The following is an 18,973-nucleotide window of genomic DNA, read 5'->3' on the forward strand; positions in this document are numbered from 1 at the left end:
CGGCCAGTCGCCCTTCGGACCACGTCCGTACCGCTTCCCAGCGCCCCCGCCCCCCGCCCGCGACACCTGGGGGAACTTTTCTCTTGCCACTTGGTTCAAACTCAGCTGCTCCTCCAGCTGCCGCAAACCGTCCACTCCCTAGCAACAAGGTTCCGGCCGTAGAGCGAGCGGCTCTAGGTGTAAGGAAGGTGATGTCGTAAAGCCGCGAGTGTCGTAAACCAGGTGCGGTGGGGAGGGGGGAGGGGTGGAGGCGGAGGGGTTGGGGGGGGGAAGGGGGAGGGAGGGGGAGGTGGTGACTCGAGCATTTAGACACAAGCGAGAGGATCATGGCGGATGGCCCCAGGTGTAAGCGCAGAAAGCAGGCGAACCCGCGGCGCAATAACGGTGAGTGGCGGAGGGGACCGGGGAGCAGCGGAGTCAGGGGGAGCCGGGCGGCCGGGGCGCCCCCGGGGGCGAGGGGGGCGAGCCGGGCTGGGGGTGGCTGGGCAGGGACGGGCCAAGTGGAGTGGGAAAGTAGAAAGTAGTGCTCTCTGCCCCCCTCCGCGGCCGCCGCCGCCGGAGCCGCGCCGCGGCCGCTCGCTCTCCCTGAACCGTTATGTCTCTTACCTGGTCTCTCCGCCTAGCGGCTCCTGCCGCCCCTGCCGCCTCCCTGGACCGTTAGCCGCCGCCGCTGCCGCATCTCCGGCGCAGGGCGGGCGGCCGGGACGCGGCCGCCACTTTTCTGGGCTCGGGGGGAGCGGCTGTTGCTTCTTTTCACACTTTTCCCCACTCCTGTGCCCCTCGGCGCCGCCGGCATTGCGTCCCCGCGGCGCCGAGGCCCCGGGAACCAAGGAACTAACTTGTGCCGGTGCTGCGCGGGCGGAGTGGCTTCCGCGGCCCCGGCTGGCGCGGTCGCTCGGGCCCCACGGCTCGGCCGGGCGGGCAGGCGGGCGGCGGCGGGACGCGGCGGCCGCGAGCTGCGTGTCGCCCGTGCGCGCGTGTGCGCGGGCGGCGCGGAGCGCGCGGCGGGCGGACCGGGCAGGGCCGGCGGCGGTAAAGTTGGGACGGGCCGGCGAGGCGCGCTCGGCGCGGGACAGGGTTTCGCGGCGCGGAGTCGCGGTTCCCTAAGCGCCCCTCCTCCAGGGGCGCCCCCCGCCGCCGCCGCGCCCCAAGTGGGTCCGCGTACCGCTGGGCGCCGGCGGGGGCGCGGGCGGGCCCCGAGCAGCGGCCGTGGGAGCCGCGGGGGGCAGCGGGTTGGCAGAGTTGTTACCTGGTCCCGGGGACCGGGAAGCACCACAGACAGATCCCCTCCCGGGAGGACGCCACCTCCGTGCCGGGACGGGGTGCAGTGCGTGCGTCTCCGGGGTTCTCTTTCGGTTTGGGGGAAGTTGTTACCTGGCCCGGACGCGCGGAGCGCTGAAGCCGGATAATGGAGCTCAGACGGCTCTGGGTCTCGGGTGGAAGGAGGGTGGGGGAGGGGGCGGACGGACTGACGGACGCGGGGCGCTGCTGCCCGCGCTGCAGCCGCAGTGTTTATTGATTAGTGCTGATGTGCCCAGACGCACTCCCCTCTGCCTGGCGTGAGAGTTTAAGTAATATTATTATTATTAATAATAACGAAAGAGAGCGAGACCCGAACATGTGGCGGTGGTGGTTGCACAGTCGCCTTTTCCAGTTTGGGGAGACGGTGTAAGTTGGTTGCCTATCTGCTTATCTCGAGGCGATGCTGTGCCCGCTGGCTCCGCAGCGAAATGTCTGCTGCTTGTTATTGTCTGGACAGTTCCTGTGGCGAGAGGGCCGCGACTTGTGCGCCGCCCGGTACCTGTTTGGAGAATAATGGGCGGCAACGGCCCTGTGCCGCCGGCTGCGGCCCGAGTCTATATAAGGAATTGGACGGACATTGCGGACTGAGGGGCTCCTTTGGACTCCTGCGTTATTTTTAAAAGGAGTTTTTGCCAGTAGAAAAATAAAGGCGCCTGTAAGGGGCTAGCGGGGTCCTCCAGAAAATGAGGAAATACGGGTTTAAGTCAAAACTCTCTGGCGCTCGCCCCACCCCCATGCCCGGGCTCCCTTTCTCCCTCCCCTCCGGGATGCGAAACGCGAGGTTTTGTAACCTTTGCTGGCAATTTTAGATTTTGTGTGGGATTTCCTGTCTAGGAGCAGATAGGAAGGTTTAAAGCTGTTTCAAAGATGTTTCCTTCCGATCGTAAACGTATTTTGAATATATCCGAGCCGACATTAAAATCACTGCTTTCATGAAGGATTTTAGTTAGGCAAACACACATTTGCATTTTGAAGACGTCTGTTAGTTATGATTGATAACTAATATTTGGTATCCTCATTGTGGAGAGATTACTTGTAACGACCAGGAGCGGAGCATAAGCTATTGCAATTTTAATTTCCTGTTTTAGCGTCAAATAGTGTGTGTGCAGTATTGAGCTGTTGGCTGCTGTTGCTGATGTGGCTTTATGAAAGGTAAGTTGGTTTGGAAAGGGCCGTTCGCGTTTTACCTTATTTAAAATGTTCGTCGCCAGAGAAAGGGGCTTTTCTTGTTGCTGACGACATGTGTGTGACATGTGAGTCTGAACCACCCAGCGTCTGTGCAGCTGCTGTAAACATGTTTACCTGAGCAGGAAAGAATGGATTTTTCTCCTAAAGATCGTGTGATAGGAATATTGCACTCATAAGGCATATCAACAGATGACTTAAGGGGGAAAATAGCGATCCGGAAAGGTACTTGAAATCAACAGGAAAAAGAGCTACTGGATCGCTGCAGCAAATGGCAACTTGTGCAGGTAGAAAAAAGATGGTGTTTAGTTTTCTCCTGCATGTATGTCAGCCCCCTCTTGTCTTGCTGCTTTCATTCTCAAGGGAGGGATTTATTTACCACGCTTGCTGTCAGTGTTTTTCCTTTGTGTTTAATATTAGAAAAACAGATTTGGGGCTGTTAGCACAAAATGTCTTGTCTGCAGTGTGCATTACTCTGAGAAAACAAAAGGTGTTTGAGACAGCACTGTGCTACTACAGGTATCTTCCATTTTCATCACTTTTGGCTCTGTCCTTGTATTTCTTTTTGTTCTCAGATGCATCTCATCCGTTGCTGATGTTTACAGCCACCGTATTTGATTAAACGTAGTACTGGTTTAAAAATGAAGTTATATGCCATTGTGTTGTGAAACCTTAGGATAGATGCTGGTTAATATTTCTTAGCAACGCAATCATATTTAAGTTGCAGTTGTTTATTGGAGAGAATTGCTTGGGAACATGTTAACTCTTAAATCTTTAGTGAAGAAATAAAAGATGTATACAGTGGGAGGTGGTCATAAAGATACTCTGCTATAATTTATATGTAAATATTTTTTTGTTCATTTTAAAAGGAGGCATTGCAGGTTTTCTGCTAAGCCTCCAGTAAAACATTTTAATTTCCTTTCTGGAATATATCTGAGGGTAGGATATTAATGGGAGCATCAGGTAATGTAACTTGACAGGGGTAAACCAATAGAGCAAGGTTTGGCCAGAGCATCAGACCTTATGTAGTAACTTTATGGTAATGATGTTAGTCATCTCTAAAGGAGGGGCATTAGCATGGCTTAAAATGATTTTTTATTTTTTACCATTTATAATGTAATGCTTTGTTGTATTTTAAAAATATGTCTTATTTTTCCACTTCTACTCTTTGTGTGGTTATGTTTTTTGAGAAAGGTACTATAGCTACTCATCACGTACTGATTAATTCACTCTTGATGGAATACTAGATACATACCTTCTGTCATTTGCATTTCTACTTGCTGTCTTTGAAATCCACCGGTAGAGGATGCTAACAAAAATGATTATTGGTGTGGAATACCAGAAATCTGTCTGTCTGCTGTTGATTTGGGACTCTGCTTTGATAGGGACCTTTGGTATAGTTCTGAGGCTTAGCGTTATTTAAAACTAGCTCTGGGTAAATGAGGCATAAGCATTTTCTAGTCCACTGGTAGTGGAAAGTAGGTTTGTTTTAGTTTCAACGGTTTTATAAATTTTTAAATCTTTTTAAATCTTGAAACTGAGATTGCATCAGTTTAGTCTTGCTTTAGACCAGCTGCATTACTGCTTGTTAAAAGAAAGTTTTGTTTTATGTTATTAGCTTTAGAGAAGAATATGTAATAATTTGTCCATATTTTATTTTGTATACTTCCTATATTTTTAACCTCCTTTTTTATTCATAATATGACCTCTGGAAATACATATTTAGGCATTAAAAAATAATTGTTTTAATATGGTAGGAAAAATGGAAATTGATTGGTAATACTGTGTAATTATTTTTTTTTCATAACTTATGTGGACTAAAAGTATAATAGATTGGCAGACAACCACTGAAGGTGTTGACCGGTGGTCACTCAGAGGTCAGGGATTTTTAGATTCTATCTTTTCCTTCCCCTTCTAATTAAGATTTGGAATCAGGTAGTGTATACATTTTAAATTTACCAATTGTAAATTAGGGAATATAAATTTGTTTTGAAGTTTTAAATAGAAGTCTCTGTAGTTTATTAATTATTGTATGCTTGCATTCAAATAATTCTTTTAAGTAAATGTAAATTGGTATATGTCATGAGATTTAGTGTATTTAGTTACATCTTTTGGGCCTGTGTCTATATAATTAGGTTAATGTTAACTGAAAACTTTTGGGAGCCTTTCATTAGGTCAAACGTTAGAAGTATTTATTCCCTAATTATTTTTAATGTTGAGTCTATAAATGCACCAACACCATAACCCTAATACAATAGTGATACTTTTTAATCTTGAGTTAAGTAGGAATTAATCAGGTAAGCCTGTGCAAGTTTCTCTTTTTAGGGTGTCATGGCTCTTCAGGAGTTTGGGTGTGGGTACGTAAATATAGTTTCATGTTTCCCGACATATTTCATGAGTTTGGTGTTCTCCTAATTCCTAGAGCTCAGGAGCCAGTATATTTGGTTCACTTATTATTATTATTATTTTTAATGAACTGAGCAACTGTACCACAAAGCCCTGACATACATAGTTGTGCATGGAGCAAAACTGAAACTATCTTGTAAATTGAAAGCACCAATCACTAGTTAAGATGACCCTGATATAAAAAAGCATATGAAATATTTGGTTAGTTCTTTTTTTCTTTCTTATATCCAGTATTTTTGAAATGCCATACTCTGTGTTTATAGCTTTGAAGCATGTGGTGAGAAAATTCTATCAAATTGGGAATGATATTTTAAAAATAACAACATAATTATTTCTCATGGTTGTGTTTTTATTTTGGTTTTTTCCTCCATTTTTGCTTTCCCCTGTGTAAATCGCTTCTAAGCATGTGATTAGAGACAGATGTAAACACAGATGCAATATCATGTGGAATTATATTGTTAGCTACTCTTAACTACCTGCAGGGAATTGCAGTAGGGGAGAAGAAAAGTCGTGCAGACCTTGTATGAAGATATGCATTAGTGTGCAGAAGTGCAGTCAGAGGTCAGAGGGTTTGATGAAATTGTAGAAACAGTATTTGGGACTGAAAGGGTTTCTTAATCCTTGCAATATGATCATTAATTTATGGGGAAATGTATGCTCATTTCTAATAGAGTTATAAGCTAAATAAAATAAAGTTCATTATTGAAGAGAAAAAAATTTTTAACTAGAAGAGTGCTCTGATTAGGAAGCAGAATAAAGTAATTTTTAAACATACTTTTTAAAGGCTATGTGTTGCACATATAACTAGCTGAATCATTAAACTAGGTATAGGTTAAAATCAGCAAAAAAGGATATACACATAGTAGAAAAAGTTTTGTAGAAACCCTGGTTAAACTTAAATGTGATCTATTTACAAGCATTGCTGTAGGAAATACTCTTTCCTTTGGAGGGGACAGTGGGCTTTTTCATTTTTTTCCAGCTTTATTGAGAGGTAATGGACATATAACATTGTGTAAGTTTAAGGTGTACAGTGTGATGATTTGATACACATATATATTGCAAAGTGTTTACCACAGTATATGGTTAGTTAACACATCCTTTACCTCACATAATTACCACCTTGTCATTGTTAAGGTGAGAACATCAAAACTCTCAGGGCACCTTTCTGGTAGAGTACACAGTACTGTGAACCGTAGTCACCGTGATGTACATCAGTTCCCTGGAATTTATTCCTGTTATAATTGAACGTTTGTACCCTTTGACAGACATCCCATGGGACAGTGCTTGACGAAATGTATCTGTAAAGGAAACATTCTTAGGACATCAGTTTTACCAAGTAAAAATTTTAGGTATGCTGTGGGCATGTCTACATTTTAACCTTGATGGGGCTGGTTATGCTGCTTGTCAACCTGAAACTGGTTTTCTGGAAAATATGGCAATAATACTATGGTACTTGCACAGCAAAATGCTCTCTAATAAGTAAAACTTGCCTTTCGATGTTTTCAGAGAAAAAACCTAACAACTCACATCAATAATTTTGTTAAAATATTTGGGAGCATATCATTTATGTGTAGCTGAAAGATTCCAAAAAGCAAAGCAAAAAAAAAAAAAAGTCGAATTCAAGTCTGTGGTTGTATTAATAGCTATGAAATGTTATTAGATAATTTTTTATGCTCTAAGAAGTTATTTTTCTCTCATTTATTCTTTAAACATTTTCTTGTTATTTTGTGTAGGTTCTCTGTATACGTAGGGATGCAGTTAATTGTCCATATACACGTTCCTCCTCACAGTCGGCTTTATGGAGTTATTGAGACTTGATGTGTGGAGTTTGGGGTCTGCACTGGGGCTGTTGGTAGAAGGCCTTACACTGTGGCAGCCTGGGGAGACCTCTGTCATCTCTCCTGCAGGAACAACTGCATCTGTGCTGGAATTATTAGGAACAGATGTTTCGTGACCTCTTAATTCCCCCCTTCCCCTCCCCCTTCCCCATCCATATTTAAAATTAAATGGGAATGAAGATAAATATAATGCTGTCAATTTCTCACGTTAATTATTATATTTTAAAAGTATTGCAAGGCATCTCTTTTCTCTTTTAAAATGTTCCAATTTCAAAATTCTAGGTATATTCTAATTTCAGTTTTCAGGATATTTAAAACATTCAGATTTCAATTTTCTTTTTATAAAATGTGACACCACTGTTCTTTAGCTATCTCAGTTACTATTCATGGTCACCAACCTACAATATATTCTAATTTCCCTTATTTTTAAAGCTTTATATCCATTTAATCCACTGTTCTAATTGAATGCTTTTTTTGGGGGTTTTTTTTTGTTTTTTTGTAAAATGCTCAGAATGTGACTGGTTTGTTGTTTTAAAACATTCATCATTCTCTTGGAATCTTACATTTTTAATATGGAAGGGACTTTTAGGGGTCATCATTTTTTTAATCTGAAAACTGATACAGATAAGCTGAAATTTAGGGCCTTCCAGTGGAAACTCCATAAGACTTTGACATATGTTTTGAGAAGGAGCAGTAGTGGTGTGTGGAGTAGCAAATAGTAAAACCCTTCAAGAGTAGGTCGCCTGAACCTGGGCTCAAGTTAATCTTACCGAGATACCTGGAAAATCACTTATCTCTGTTTTTCTCCTTTCTACTCTAACAGACTAAGCTGCTCTTCACTCCTATTGCTACATCGCTTTTCTAAATCTTATTTTGATACTGTTGTTTGTTTGTTTTTTAATTTGTTTTTGTGAAGGCGGGAATAGTTGGAGGAGAGAGAAAATAGTTTAATATGAATACCTATTAATTAAGAAAATGAATGAAATCGTGGAGCGGGACGGGTTTGGGAGAATCATCCAATCCATTTTTTCAGATAAGCAAACATATTCAAAGAGGTAGAAGGACTTTGCCAAGGTCCTGTTACTAGTTTGCTTGGACTAGGTTCCAGCTTCTCAAGCTAGTCATTTTATTAAATCGTTTGATCCATGATGGTAACAAGGAAGAACTAGGTGCTGCGAATTTTCAAATTTATCCGCGTAAAAACTGAATGTTTTGTGTATAACATCTGTCGTCTCATAAAAAAGTGAGTTCTAATCTGTTCCCATAAGTCTTTCAGGTTTAACAGCTGATGTGACAACATCACGGCAAACATTTTCGGATGCGGAGTTAGTTGGGGGTGCTGAGAGGCATGCACCATTAGTTGGGTTGTGATTTTCCCTCATCATCCCCTATCTCAACCCCTGTTCACTCTGTCCTTCCCAGCCCCCACTTGTACCTGATCTAATGTGTCTTATGTAAGTTCTTGGTCAGGTCTCTATCCTTGTAAAAATACCGCATTCATTGTGTGTTTTGCATCTATCTAATTGATGTTTTGCTGTATATTTTACCTTTCCTCGCTCAGCATTGTTTGAGATCTGTTCATGTTACTGTAAGTACATCTAGGCCATTGCTTCTAACTGCACTATTTTATACTTTGCATCATCACTTATCAGTTACTGATGAATTCCCCTAATGATGGATGCCTAGGTTGACTCCAGCTCTTGGGTACAAATAAATTCAAACAAATAAAAAGTGCCTTTCCCCATGTTGCCAGTAGCTGTGGAAGAGCTTCTCTGGGAACATATACCAGGTGTGGTGGTGCTGAATCTAAGTGAGTCACATATTTAATGTCACTAAATTCTGCCAAACTATTTCCAAAATAGCTCCACCAATTTTTCCCTTCACCAGTGTTATATAAAAACTCCTATTTTCTCACATTTTTGCCAGCTTTTGGTATTGTCCAACATCTACATTTGGTTAATTTGGTGGTTGTTAAATAGAAGATCGTAGTTGCTTTAATATATATTTCTTTGCTAGGGAGGTTGATCATTTCTTGTATCCTTGCTAGCCATTGGAATTTCCCTTTCCATGTTTGGCTTACTCATACTCTTTGCCCTTCTTTTTGGTTGGGTTTCCATCTCTTGTTGATTTCCCTGAATTCCTTGTGTGTTTGAGATGGTAAATCCTGTCACCTTGATTTTGACTATGATGTAGGAATTCCTAATTTTAATATACTTAAATCTATCATATTATTGTCTTTGTCAGTAGTTAGAAGTCCTTCCTAATCCATAAATTGCAAAGATATTTTCTTGCATTTTCTTCTAATAGCTTTGCAGTTTTACCTTTCATATTTAGGTCTTTAACAAACCTGGGGTTCACTTTTTGAACATAGCATTTCTTTCATAAGAGGAGCAAACATAGTGGTTAAGGGTTTGAGTTGACGCTGTAATTTACTAGCTGAGTCACCTTGGCCCCCGGTTACTTGGTCTCCCTATGCTTGAATTCCCCCATATGTTAAATGGGGATGATATCCCCAGAGTTGGGAAGGTTCAACGAGTCGATGAAGCACTGAGTACATGTTTTGAGTACTCAATAAATATTTGAAATTTTATATTATTAGATTGTTGTAAATACATCTTGCATCAACTGACAATTTTTTATTCTCTTGTTCAAAATTAACTTTAATATAACTCTCATCTAAAAGGATACTATTATAAAATTTGTTCATTGTTTAGCTTAGATCTTAAACACTGCTTAGTTTGTCTGGCTTAAGGACAAGCTATTTATTAAATCAGTAATAGAATAGTAATATACACGAAAGCTTTGTCTTATAGCTATCTGTGTATGTTTTTTTAGCTTGAGGAAGGCCACCTTGAACTCTTTTTAAAGGGGATTATATTGAGAGAGACTTCACCGTAATACGTTGTATATAATGTTGACCTGAACTTCAAGGATAATGTCCCAGTGTTGTTCTGTTGCATAAAACAAAGAAGCCAAGTCCAGGGAAGCTATACTTTATATTCTCTTATTGCATAGCTTAAGGAGTGTGGCATCCACAGCTTTTCATAATTTCATTCATTTAGTTTGAAATATATTGAAGAAGACAGTTGTATGTCTTCCTAAAACTAGGATGGTCTTGTGGAATAGATCAAAGCAATTCTAAGACAAAAGTTAAAATGCTGTCCTGTATTTTTGTGTGTGTTAATGAACTTTGAGGTATAATTTACGTACACCAGTATGCATGTACATTTTGATGAGTGTTGACATACCTGTGCTAACCTGTGTAGCCACCACCACAATGGAATTACAGGTTTCCTGCACCCCCAGAGCTCCCTTGTACCTCTTCTAGGTCATCCTCCCTGCCTCTGGCCCAGGCAACCAATGATCTGTTTTTGATCACTAGAGGTTAGTTTTACTGTTTCAGAGTTTGTTATAAACAGTCATACAGGGTGTGTTCTCTCCTTTTCTTTTGCTCAGCATAATGTTTTTGAGATTCATCCATGTTATTGCTTGTATTAGTAGTTCATCCCTTGTGTGTTGCTGAGTAGTCTTCCATGGTGTGATGGAATTGCTTCATTTGCTCACCTATTATGGACTTATTACAGGCAGACCTCAGCGATACTGCATGTTCAGTTCCAGACCACAATAAGATGAATATTGCAGTAAAGTGTGTCACATGGATTTTGGCTTTTATTTGTTTGCTTTTTAGGGCCACACCTGCAGCATATGGAAGTTCCCAAGCTAGGAGTTGAATCAGAGCTTCAGCCACCTATACCACAGCTGCAGCAGTGTGGGATCTGAGCTGCATCTGCTACCTAAACCACAGCTCACAGCAACACCAGATCCTTAACCCACTGAGGGGATTGAACCCACATCCTTATGGATACTAGTCAGGTTGATAACCTGCTGAGCCACAATGTGAACTCCCTCACATGAATTTTTTTGGTGTCATGGTGCATATAAAATGTTTACACTGTGCTATATTAAGTATTCAATAGCATTAAAAAAATAAAATCTCTAAAAAATGCAGATTAATTAAATATTGAATTGATGAAACAGGCTATCACCTGATATTACAAGGTTGCCACAAACCTTCAATTTGTAAAAATAAAATTCAAAAATACAGTGTCTGTGAAGTGCTGTGAAGTGAAATATGATAAAATGTGGTATGCCGACATTGTGCTTGTTTCAGGTTCTTTGCTATAGATTAAAGGAGCTATGAGCAGTCACATTGATATTTTCAAGTGGATATGTGCTTGTGTTTCTCTTGGGTAGAATTGCTGGCTCATGTAGTAAGTACATGTTTAACTTCACGAGAAACTGCCAAACTGGTTTCTAAAGTGCTTGTAAACATCTCACATTTTACAATGTATGAAAGTTCTAGTTGCTCCAATGCTTGCAAACATTTGTCCATGTTTTAAATTTTAGCTATTCTAGTAGATGGATGGTAGTATCCTTTTGGTTTTATTTTGGATTTCATGGATAATGAATGATGTTTGAGTATCTTTTGTTATAATGATTGGTCATTTGTTTTCTTTTGTGAAATGTTCTAATCATTTGTCTGCTTTTAATTGGGTTGCTTACCTTTTTATTTTTGAGTTATAAGAGTTATTCTGGATCCAAGTTTTTTGTTGCATGTAGATATTTCCTGTCTGTGGTTTGTATTTTAACCTAATGGTACATTTGAAGTGCAAAAGTTTTAAGTTTTGATGAAGTCCAATTGATAATTTTATTACTCTAGTTTTTGTGCTTTTTATATCCTAGGATGTCTTTGCCCATTGAAGATTTACTCCTATGCTTTTTTAAGAAGTTACATCTTTAACATTTAGGTCTATGATGCATTTCAGGTTCATTTTGTGTGGATCTTGTTTTGATCTTCATCTATGAGCCTGTGAGATAGCCTCGAGTAGTTTGCACTTGACAAAAACTTGATCTTACTCATCAATATTCAGCATGGGAATTTCTGTTTGAGTTTTTTAACAATATTTTTCAGAGCCTAACTAAGAGTCAAAGCTCATGATTGTAGAGAAATACAACTCCTACTTTCCTGGTTTTGTACATTTTTAAACTGAGGGTGGTCTCGTTGTGTCTAGTCAGTATTTTCTAATTTTTTATGTCCTTTTAATTCATGGAGGCTCAGAAAGATACTTGAAGAGAGCAACCATAGTTGAGCTGAATGAATGCTTTCTTCCTGGATTCCCATTTCCCAACTGGCTTTCATGATAAACTTAGCACTGTACTCTTAGACGAGCCTGTTGTTTCTCCTTACTTTTGTCTGTCTTGCAGGCTGCTGCCAAAATCATCTTTGTGGAGAAAAAGTCTCATTTTTGTGGGGGTAAAAAGTCCCATCACCCATGTTAGACCCCTTCGTTGGGTCTTTATTAAGTTACTGGACAAAAGTAAGGTCCTCAGCATGACTACCAGGTTCTGACGTGTGACCCTGCCCCTGCTGTTTCTTTCCTCTTTTTGCTGACCACCTCCTCCCACCTCTGGGGTTCCTCCTTGCCTTTGGATGTGCTTTGGTTCCCTCTGCCTGAAAGGTACTTTTCTTCATTTTGGTATGTTTTGAAAGACGGACAAGGATTTATCTCAAATACTTCTTCCTCTAAAATGCTTTCCCTGGAGTTCTCCTGTGGCACAGTGGGCTAAGGATCTGGTGTCGGCTTGGGTAGCTGCTGAGGTATGGGTTCAGTCCCTGGCTCGGGAACTTCTGCATGTCTCATGTGCAACCAAAAAAATAAAAAATAAAAAAATAAAAAATCTTTCCCTGATCTCTTTCCCATTTGCCAGAGAAAATTAGTTACCTTCTCTGTGTTACACCTGGAATGTCTCTCTCTCTCTCTGTTTTTGTTTGTTTTTGCTTTTTAGGGCAGCACCCTCAGCATATGAAAGTTCCCTTCCTGGGCTAAGGGTCGAATAGGAGCAGCAGCCACAGCCACAACAACACAGAATCCGAGCCATGTCTACGACCTACACTACAACTTACGGCAATGCCAGATCCTTAATTGCACCGAGCGAGGTCAGGGACAGAACTCACATCGTCATGGACACTAGCAGGTTCGTTATCGCTAAGCCACAACAGGAACTCCACACTTTGAATATCTTTATGCTTACATCATTATGCTTATTCTACAGTGTTATGGTATGTTCTCTGCCATCCTCCCTCCCTGACTAGGGTTTCTTTAGAACAGAGGCTGTCTGCCCATCTTAGTGTGCCAGCAGGTGGTGGCCAGGTAGGGACAGCGTAGCTTGTACGGTTACCTGCCCTTCGGGTGCCAGGTGCTGTTCTGAATGTTTTACATTTACTAGCTCATTTGATCTTCACCATAATCCTGTTACTGTTTTTAGACCCATTTTGTAGATGAGGGAACAGGCAGAGATGAAGTAGTTTACCCAAGGTGCCACAGGTAATAGGCAGTTGAATCCCACTTTTAGAGTCTGTGCCTTGAGCCGCAGCCCTTTACTGCTTCTCAGTGCACTGGGTACATGTGATTGTTCTGTGCTTCCCTCTGCCCAAAGGTAACTTGAAAGACTATTCAGGTTTTTTATGTATCTTATAATATTTATATATTTAAAAGTATATACATCTGAGTTGGTTAATGTTATTTTTACTTTGCAATTGAGAGATTTTTTTCAGTCCATGCTTCTTAGACTGATGATTTTTTCATAAGTTGAAATATTGCTTCCTATAACTTTTTTCCATGAAAGATAACATACACACCAAATAAACCTGCTTTCCTCTTACGTTGGCATAAATTATTATCATGCCCATTACCTTGGCATAAATGCTTGACCTTGTTGACCTTAAGCTACTTACTTTACCTCTCATTTTGTTTAAAGAAAAAATGTTTAGTACTTTGAAGTTGACTACGGATACATTTATTTACTAATGTTTATCTTTTTTGTGTCTTAAAAGTGTGTATGTCTCTGTACTAACTTTCACATGATTCTTATTTTTAAGCTAGTATTTTTCTTTCTAACTTTTCTATCCTTGAAAATCCATTATCACTAACTTGTATCTTATTTTTAAAGCTCTTCACTTTTTTATACTCCATTTAGCTCTGTGTTTAGCTTGAACAGGTAGATATTAACGCATAATTCCTTCTGATGTCCTTAGGTGCATTTATGGAAAGAGCATTGAAGTGGAAGATACAAGTCTTAGATTCTAATATTAAATCTGCCATTAATTGGCCTGTGAAATTGGGAAAATAATTCAGTGTGTTTGGGCCCAAGTTTGTTCATCTGTAGAATAGGTATGATGGATTACAGTGCACAAGGCAGTGAGACAGAGTGAAAAATACAGGATGTGTCCCTGAAAAGCTTACATTGTACTAGGGAAGAAACAGAGAGAAACTAAACCTTTAGAATATAGTTGGTAACTGATGTGGTTTTCTGTCCCACACACGGAGGGGATGGCCGTACCTTAAAGGATGTGTATGGGTTATTTTAGTAAAGAGGTGGAGAATAATATTCCAGACAGAGAATTGTATGCACAAAAGCATCACACACACTCACAGCAACTTATTGTGGGACCTCCGAGTCATGTCTGGTCAAACTCTGTTGGGTGACTTGGAAGAATGGCTAGAGATGAATTAGGTAGGAAGCAAACAGAAAAAGCTTTTTATTGCCACGATTGGATTTTATTTTGGAAGTGATGGAGAATTGCCAGAAGTCTTAAAGCAGAGAGTGACATGATTCTACAATTCATCATCCTATCTTCTTTATGTATTAACTGTAATTCAGGAATAAATATGCTTTACTAAAAATGGGGAAAGCTATAAAAGTAAAAGCTGATTTTTCCTGTTTTCCTGAGTTTCTTCTTGTATGCCCTGTAATGCTGATAGAGTCACATCATAATTGCTCCAAAATGGTGCGGCGCCACCACAGTCATGCCATCATGTGAATGAAAGACTTATTTTACTGCAAGCATAAGTGGCCCTGGTTGGAGTTGATCACTAAAATCTGTGCGCAAGTTGGCCATTTCTGAGCTCTGCACTTTCACGAGAAATTTTGTATTTTTTATCTTGTAAGTCAGTGATGATTTTATTGCCTTTAATTATGGTTCTCCAAGGATGTAAAACCCTCTGTGTTTTTCTGGCACGGTAATAATGATTCTGTACAGAGCTCTATCTTGTGAACCTGTTGTATGTACTTGATTTTCAGTTGTCCACCATAGATATTTGATAAAATAAGCTAGATGATGCTCACCATTTTTTTTGGCTGGCATGATCCAGTATCTGTTTGCTTATGAAAAATGAGGTTGATAAGCAAGCTGGCTATTTTATTGTCTACATTGAAATAACTAGGCATCTACAGAACTTTGAGATTCCAAATAAAATAAAACTTTATTTACTGAATGTTTCTGATTCAAAATATCTGTAGGACAGGTATATGGTTTTTCTTATTAAACTAAAAAAATTTCATACTTTTTTTGGGACATTACACTGTATGCTACAGGATAGATTAAAACCAGTGCCTCTTTTTCTAGACCAGGTGCTAAGGAAATATACTTTATCATGTTTCAATCACTAAGTTAATAATTCTTGTGTAAAAAATACCATCTTATTTATACATGTTTTCTAAATATTTCACACTTGACCTAATTTGTATGTTAATCAAGGGGGCTTTTGTGCTCCATGTTATAAACTTTTTTTTTTTTTGTCTTTTTGCCTTTTCTAAGGCTGCTCCCATGACATGTGGAAGTTCCCAGGATAGGGGTCTAATTGGAGCTATAGCCACTGGCCTATGCGAGAGCCACATCTGCAACCTACACCACAGCTCATGGCAACGCTGGATCCTTAACCCACTGAGCGAGGCCAGGGATTGAACCCACAACCTCATGGTTCCTAGTCAGATTCGTTAACCACTGAGCCACGACGGGAACTCCTAAACTATTTTTTAATCAGTATGTAACTTCATTTGTACCCTTTTATATCATATGTATATGTTTAATTTACCTTATATACCATGTGTGACAATAGTTAAGACTTAATTGTTATAAAATGCTCTGTAATTTTATCTTTGACCATATCAAGCTGATTTTTTTGGGTGAGGAGCATCCTCTTGCCCTTTTTCAAAGTAGAAGAGTATGGAATTTTACTGTACTAAACTCGAAAATGCTGTAAGGCAGAAGGGCAGACTTGGGCAGGCTGTTCTTTGGCAGTTCTTTTTCTCACATCATTGTGGGGAGGGGAGCAAGGTGTGAACTGTTTTCAAGGTTTCATGGCCACAATAACCCCCACTTGTTCGTGGTCACCTGAGTTGTGCAGCGGCTGGAGTTGCTGTCTGTCCTTAGTGTATTGGGTTGAGTCAGCGGTCAGTTAACAGTTATGGTCATACTTCCACCATTAGGTTCTCCCAGTTTCTGATCACTGTAATCTCACCAGTTAGGAAGGTAGGTGCGGAAGGTCTGAGATACAAGGATGGAGAACCCAGGAGATGGCAAATAAGGCTGGGAGTAGGCACTATGTAAAGCTTGGAGCCAGGGTAACCTTACTGACAAGCTGTAGACTTTGGAAAGTATTCATGTGGAAATTTCTAAGATAAGGAATGAATATTTAGAAATAGTATGTGTATTTTCCTAACTACTAGAGGAGGGAAATAGAAAAAAATAATCTAATAAAGAGACCAGGAAGGAGAAGAAAAGAAACATAGAAAAGAGAATAACAGTAGAAAGCACAAAATAAGATAGTGATAATAAGTGCAAATATATTAGAAATTACAATGCATATAAATTGACAAATTGTTCATGTTAACAGAAACTGATTGTCAGATTGGATAAAATAATAAAATCCAGTTAAACACTGTTTATAGGAAACATACCTTTAAAAAGAATATTAAAAAAAAAGTCGGAGTTCCCACCATGGCTCAGTGGTTAACGAATCTGATTAGAAACCATGAGGTTGTGGGTTCGATCCCTGGCCTTCCTCAGTGGGTTAAGGATCCGGCGTTACCATAAGCTGTGGTGTAGGTTGAAGACGAGGCTCAGATCCTGCGTGGCTGTGGCTGTGGCATAGGCTGTTGGCATGGAAAACTCTGTATGCCATGGGTGCGGCCCTAGAAAAGACAAAAAAAAAAAAACAAAAAAAACCTCGTAGATAAAAGGGATTTTAAAAAAAGAGGTGTCTGACAATACTTATTAAAGAAAGGTTGCATTATGTGGCTATGTTAATATTGGGTGAAGTTGATTTGGGGGAACAACTATCCTAGAGAGTAAAGGTTACCAAATAATGATAAAAGGAATGGTAATTTAAAATGGGTATGTACCTGATAATATGCTTTCAAAATATATTAGGCAAAAAATAGGGCCACAGAAAAAAGAGGCAAATCCACCAGCATTGTAAACTATTTAAAATAATCTCTTTTATTAAAGAGAGATTTAAACTAATTTTTAATAAATTTGAAATAATTTCTCTGCTTATCAGTGTTGGAATAAGCAGAGAACAATTAACAAAAATACAGAAGATTTTAGTATCGGCATTTATAGAACACTGTTTCAGAAATCTTTAAAAAATTCCTTTAAAAACTTGTTTAAATCACATGGGGCACATTTAAAAAAACTGATAATATTCTGGTCAAATACAGCCAGTTTTTTTTTTTCCCCTTGTCTTTTTGCCTTTTCTAGGGCTGCACCTGTGGCATTTGGAGATTCCCAGGCTAGGGGTCTAATTGGAGCTATAGATGCCGGCTTGTGCCACAGCCACAGCAACGCGGGATCCGAGCCTCATCTGCAACCTACACCACAGCTCATGGCAACACCGGATCCTTAACCCACTGAGTAAGGCCAGGAATCAAACCTGCAACCTCATCGTTCTTAGTCGGATTCGTTACCCACTGAGCCATGACGGGACCTCCCAGCCAGTTTTAATAAATTTCAGTATATTGGCATCATACTTCATTCTCTGTTTATAGTGCCATTAACTGTAAGTACATAATTTATGTAACAACATAACTTCCCTGTCTATTTGAAAATGAGTGTGTATTATTATAAATAACTTGTGGAATAAAGAAACATAAGGAACTTTAGAAAATATTTGTCATTTAACAGTAATAAAATACTCTATGTCAGAACTTGTGTGATACAGCTAATGTGATACTTTATAGAAATTTGTGAACTTTAATGCTTACAGGGTGAAAGACTGAAGAAGGAATGAATTCTTAAAAATTAGAAGAATAAAAGTATTCCTTCAATTGATGCAAAAAGGAAATAAATATGTTAATAAATAGAAAATCAAAAAGTAAATCAGAGTGGAAACAGTGCAACCAGAAATAGATTATTTGAAAAGACTAACAAAATTGAAGACCGCTGGCGAGAATAATCAAGGAAAGAAAGAAGTCATAGAGCAGTATACTTCTGCAGTAAAGAAAGGGATGTTATAGCAGATGTTTCAGGAATGGTCATCTTTATGCTAATGTAATTTGAAGGCTTAGATTGAATGGACAGATTCCTAGAAAAATATAGTTCATATTGATTGGCTCAAGAAGGAATAGAAAATTGAATGGTCTTAAAACATAAAGGAAAAATACTCTCACAAAGAAAAATACTGGCTCCATACAGGTTACTAGCGAGTTCTCCAAACTATCCAAGAGGTAGTAGAACATACTCATTAAGGAAGCTTGATCAGGAATAGCACTGGTATTGCCAGTCAGTGGAGATAGGATGGCTCTTTCGGTAATTGGGGTAGTCGGTTAATTAAATGGAAACAAATTGGGTCGGATTGTTACCTCATATTATTTAGAGAAATCTGTTGGATTATAGATCTAAATCTCTAGTTAAGATAAAACCTACACCACTTTCTGAAGATAACAGGGTGTTTTCATGACTTTGAATAAATAAGATAAAAATGCCTAAAACAGAACAAAAGATGGGCAAACATGACTACATCAAGTTTAATAATTTTCACCAACAGATATCATAAAGTAGGGATTAGTATTCAGCACATTTAAAGATCTGCCGCACAGTGAAATAAAGACAGACAACTTAATAGAAAACTAGGCAAAGGACTTGAGTATGCACTTCATAAAAGAGTAAAGTTGTTTGGCCAGTAAACATAAGCTATTCAACCCCATGAGTAATCAAAGAAGTGCAGATTAAAACCGTATTAAAGCCACAATGAGATGGCATTTCATTGCTCCTAGAGCCTCAAAAATTAAAAGCAAAATGGTATTTCTTTTTAAATTTTTAAAAATTTTTTAATTTTTGCCTCTTAGGGCCTCACCTGCACCATATGGACGTTCCCAGGCTAGAGGTCAAATTGGAGCTA

At 39.8% G+C, this 18,973-nt stretch overlaps 1 protein-coding gene across 9 annotated transcripts in view; it reads left to right on the top strand.

Annotated features, from left to right (window-relative positions):
* The first annotated feature begins 284 nt into the window (after positions 1-284).
* The window catches only part of ZEB1 (zinc finger E-box binding homeobox 1), a 200,704-nt gene continuing 182,015 nt past the window's right edge, over positions 285-18,973 (top strand). For 2 of the 9 annotated variants that reach the window (XM_047754874.1, XM_047754875.1), the window contains exon 1: positions 285-384. In XM_047754874.1, the coding sequence (XP_047610830.1) occupies positions 327-384 (58 nt within the window). In that variant the 5' untranslated portion in view covers positions 285-326. Of the gene's footprint in view, positions 385-1,511; positions 2,455-18,973 lie in introns of those variants that run through there. The other 7 variants (XM_047754881.1, XM_047754878.1, XM_047754876.1 and 4 more) reach the window with 5 other exon arrangements.

This window comes from Phacochoerus africanus, chromosome 12 (assembly GCF_016906955.1).
Source record: "Phacochoerus africanus isolate WHEZ1 chromosome 12, ROS_Pafr_v1, whole genome shotgun sequence".
Classification (NCBI taxonomy): domain Eukaryota; kingdom Metazoa; phylum Chordata; class Mammalia; order Artiodactyla; family Suidae; genus Phacochoerus; species Phacochoerus africanus.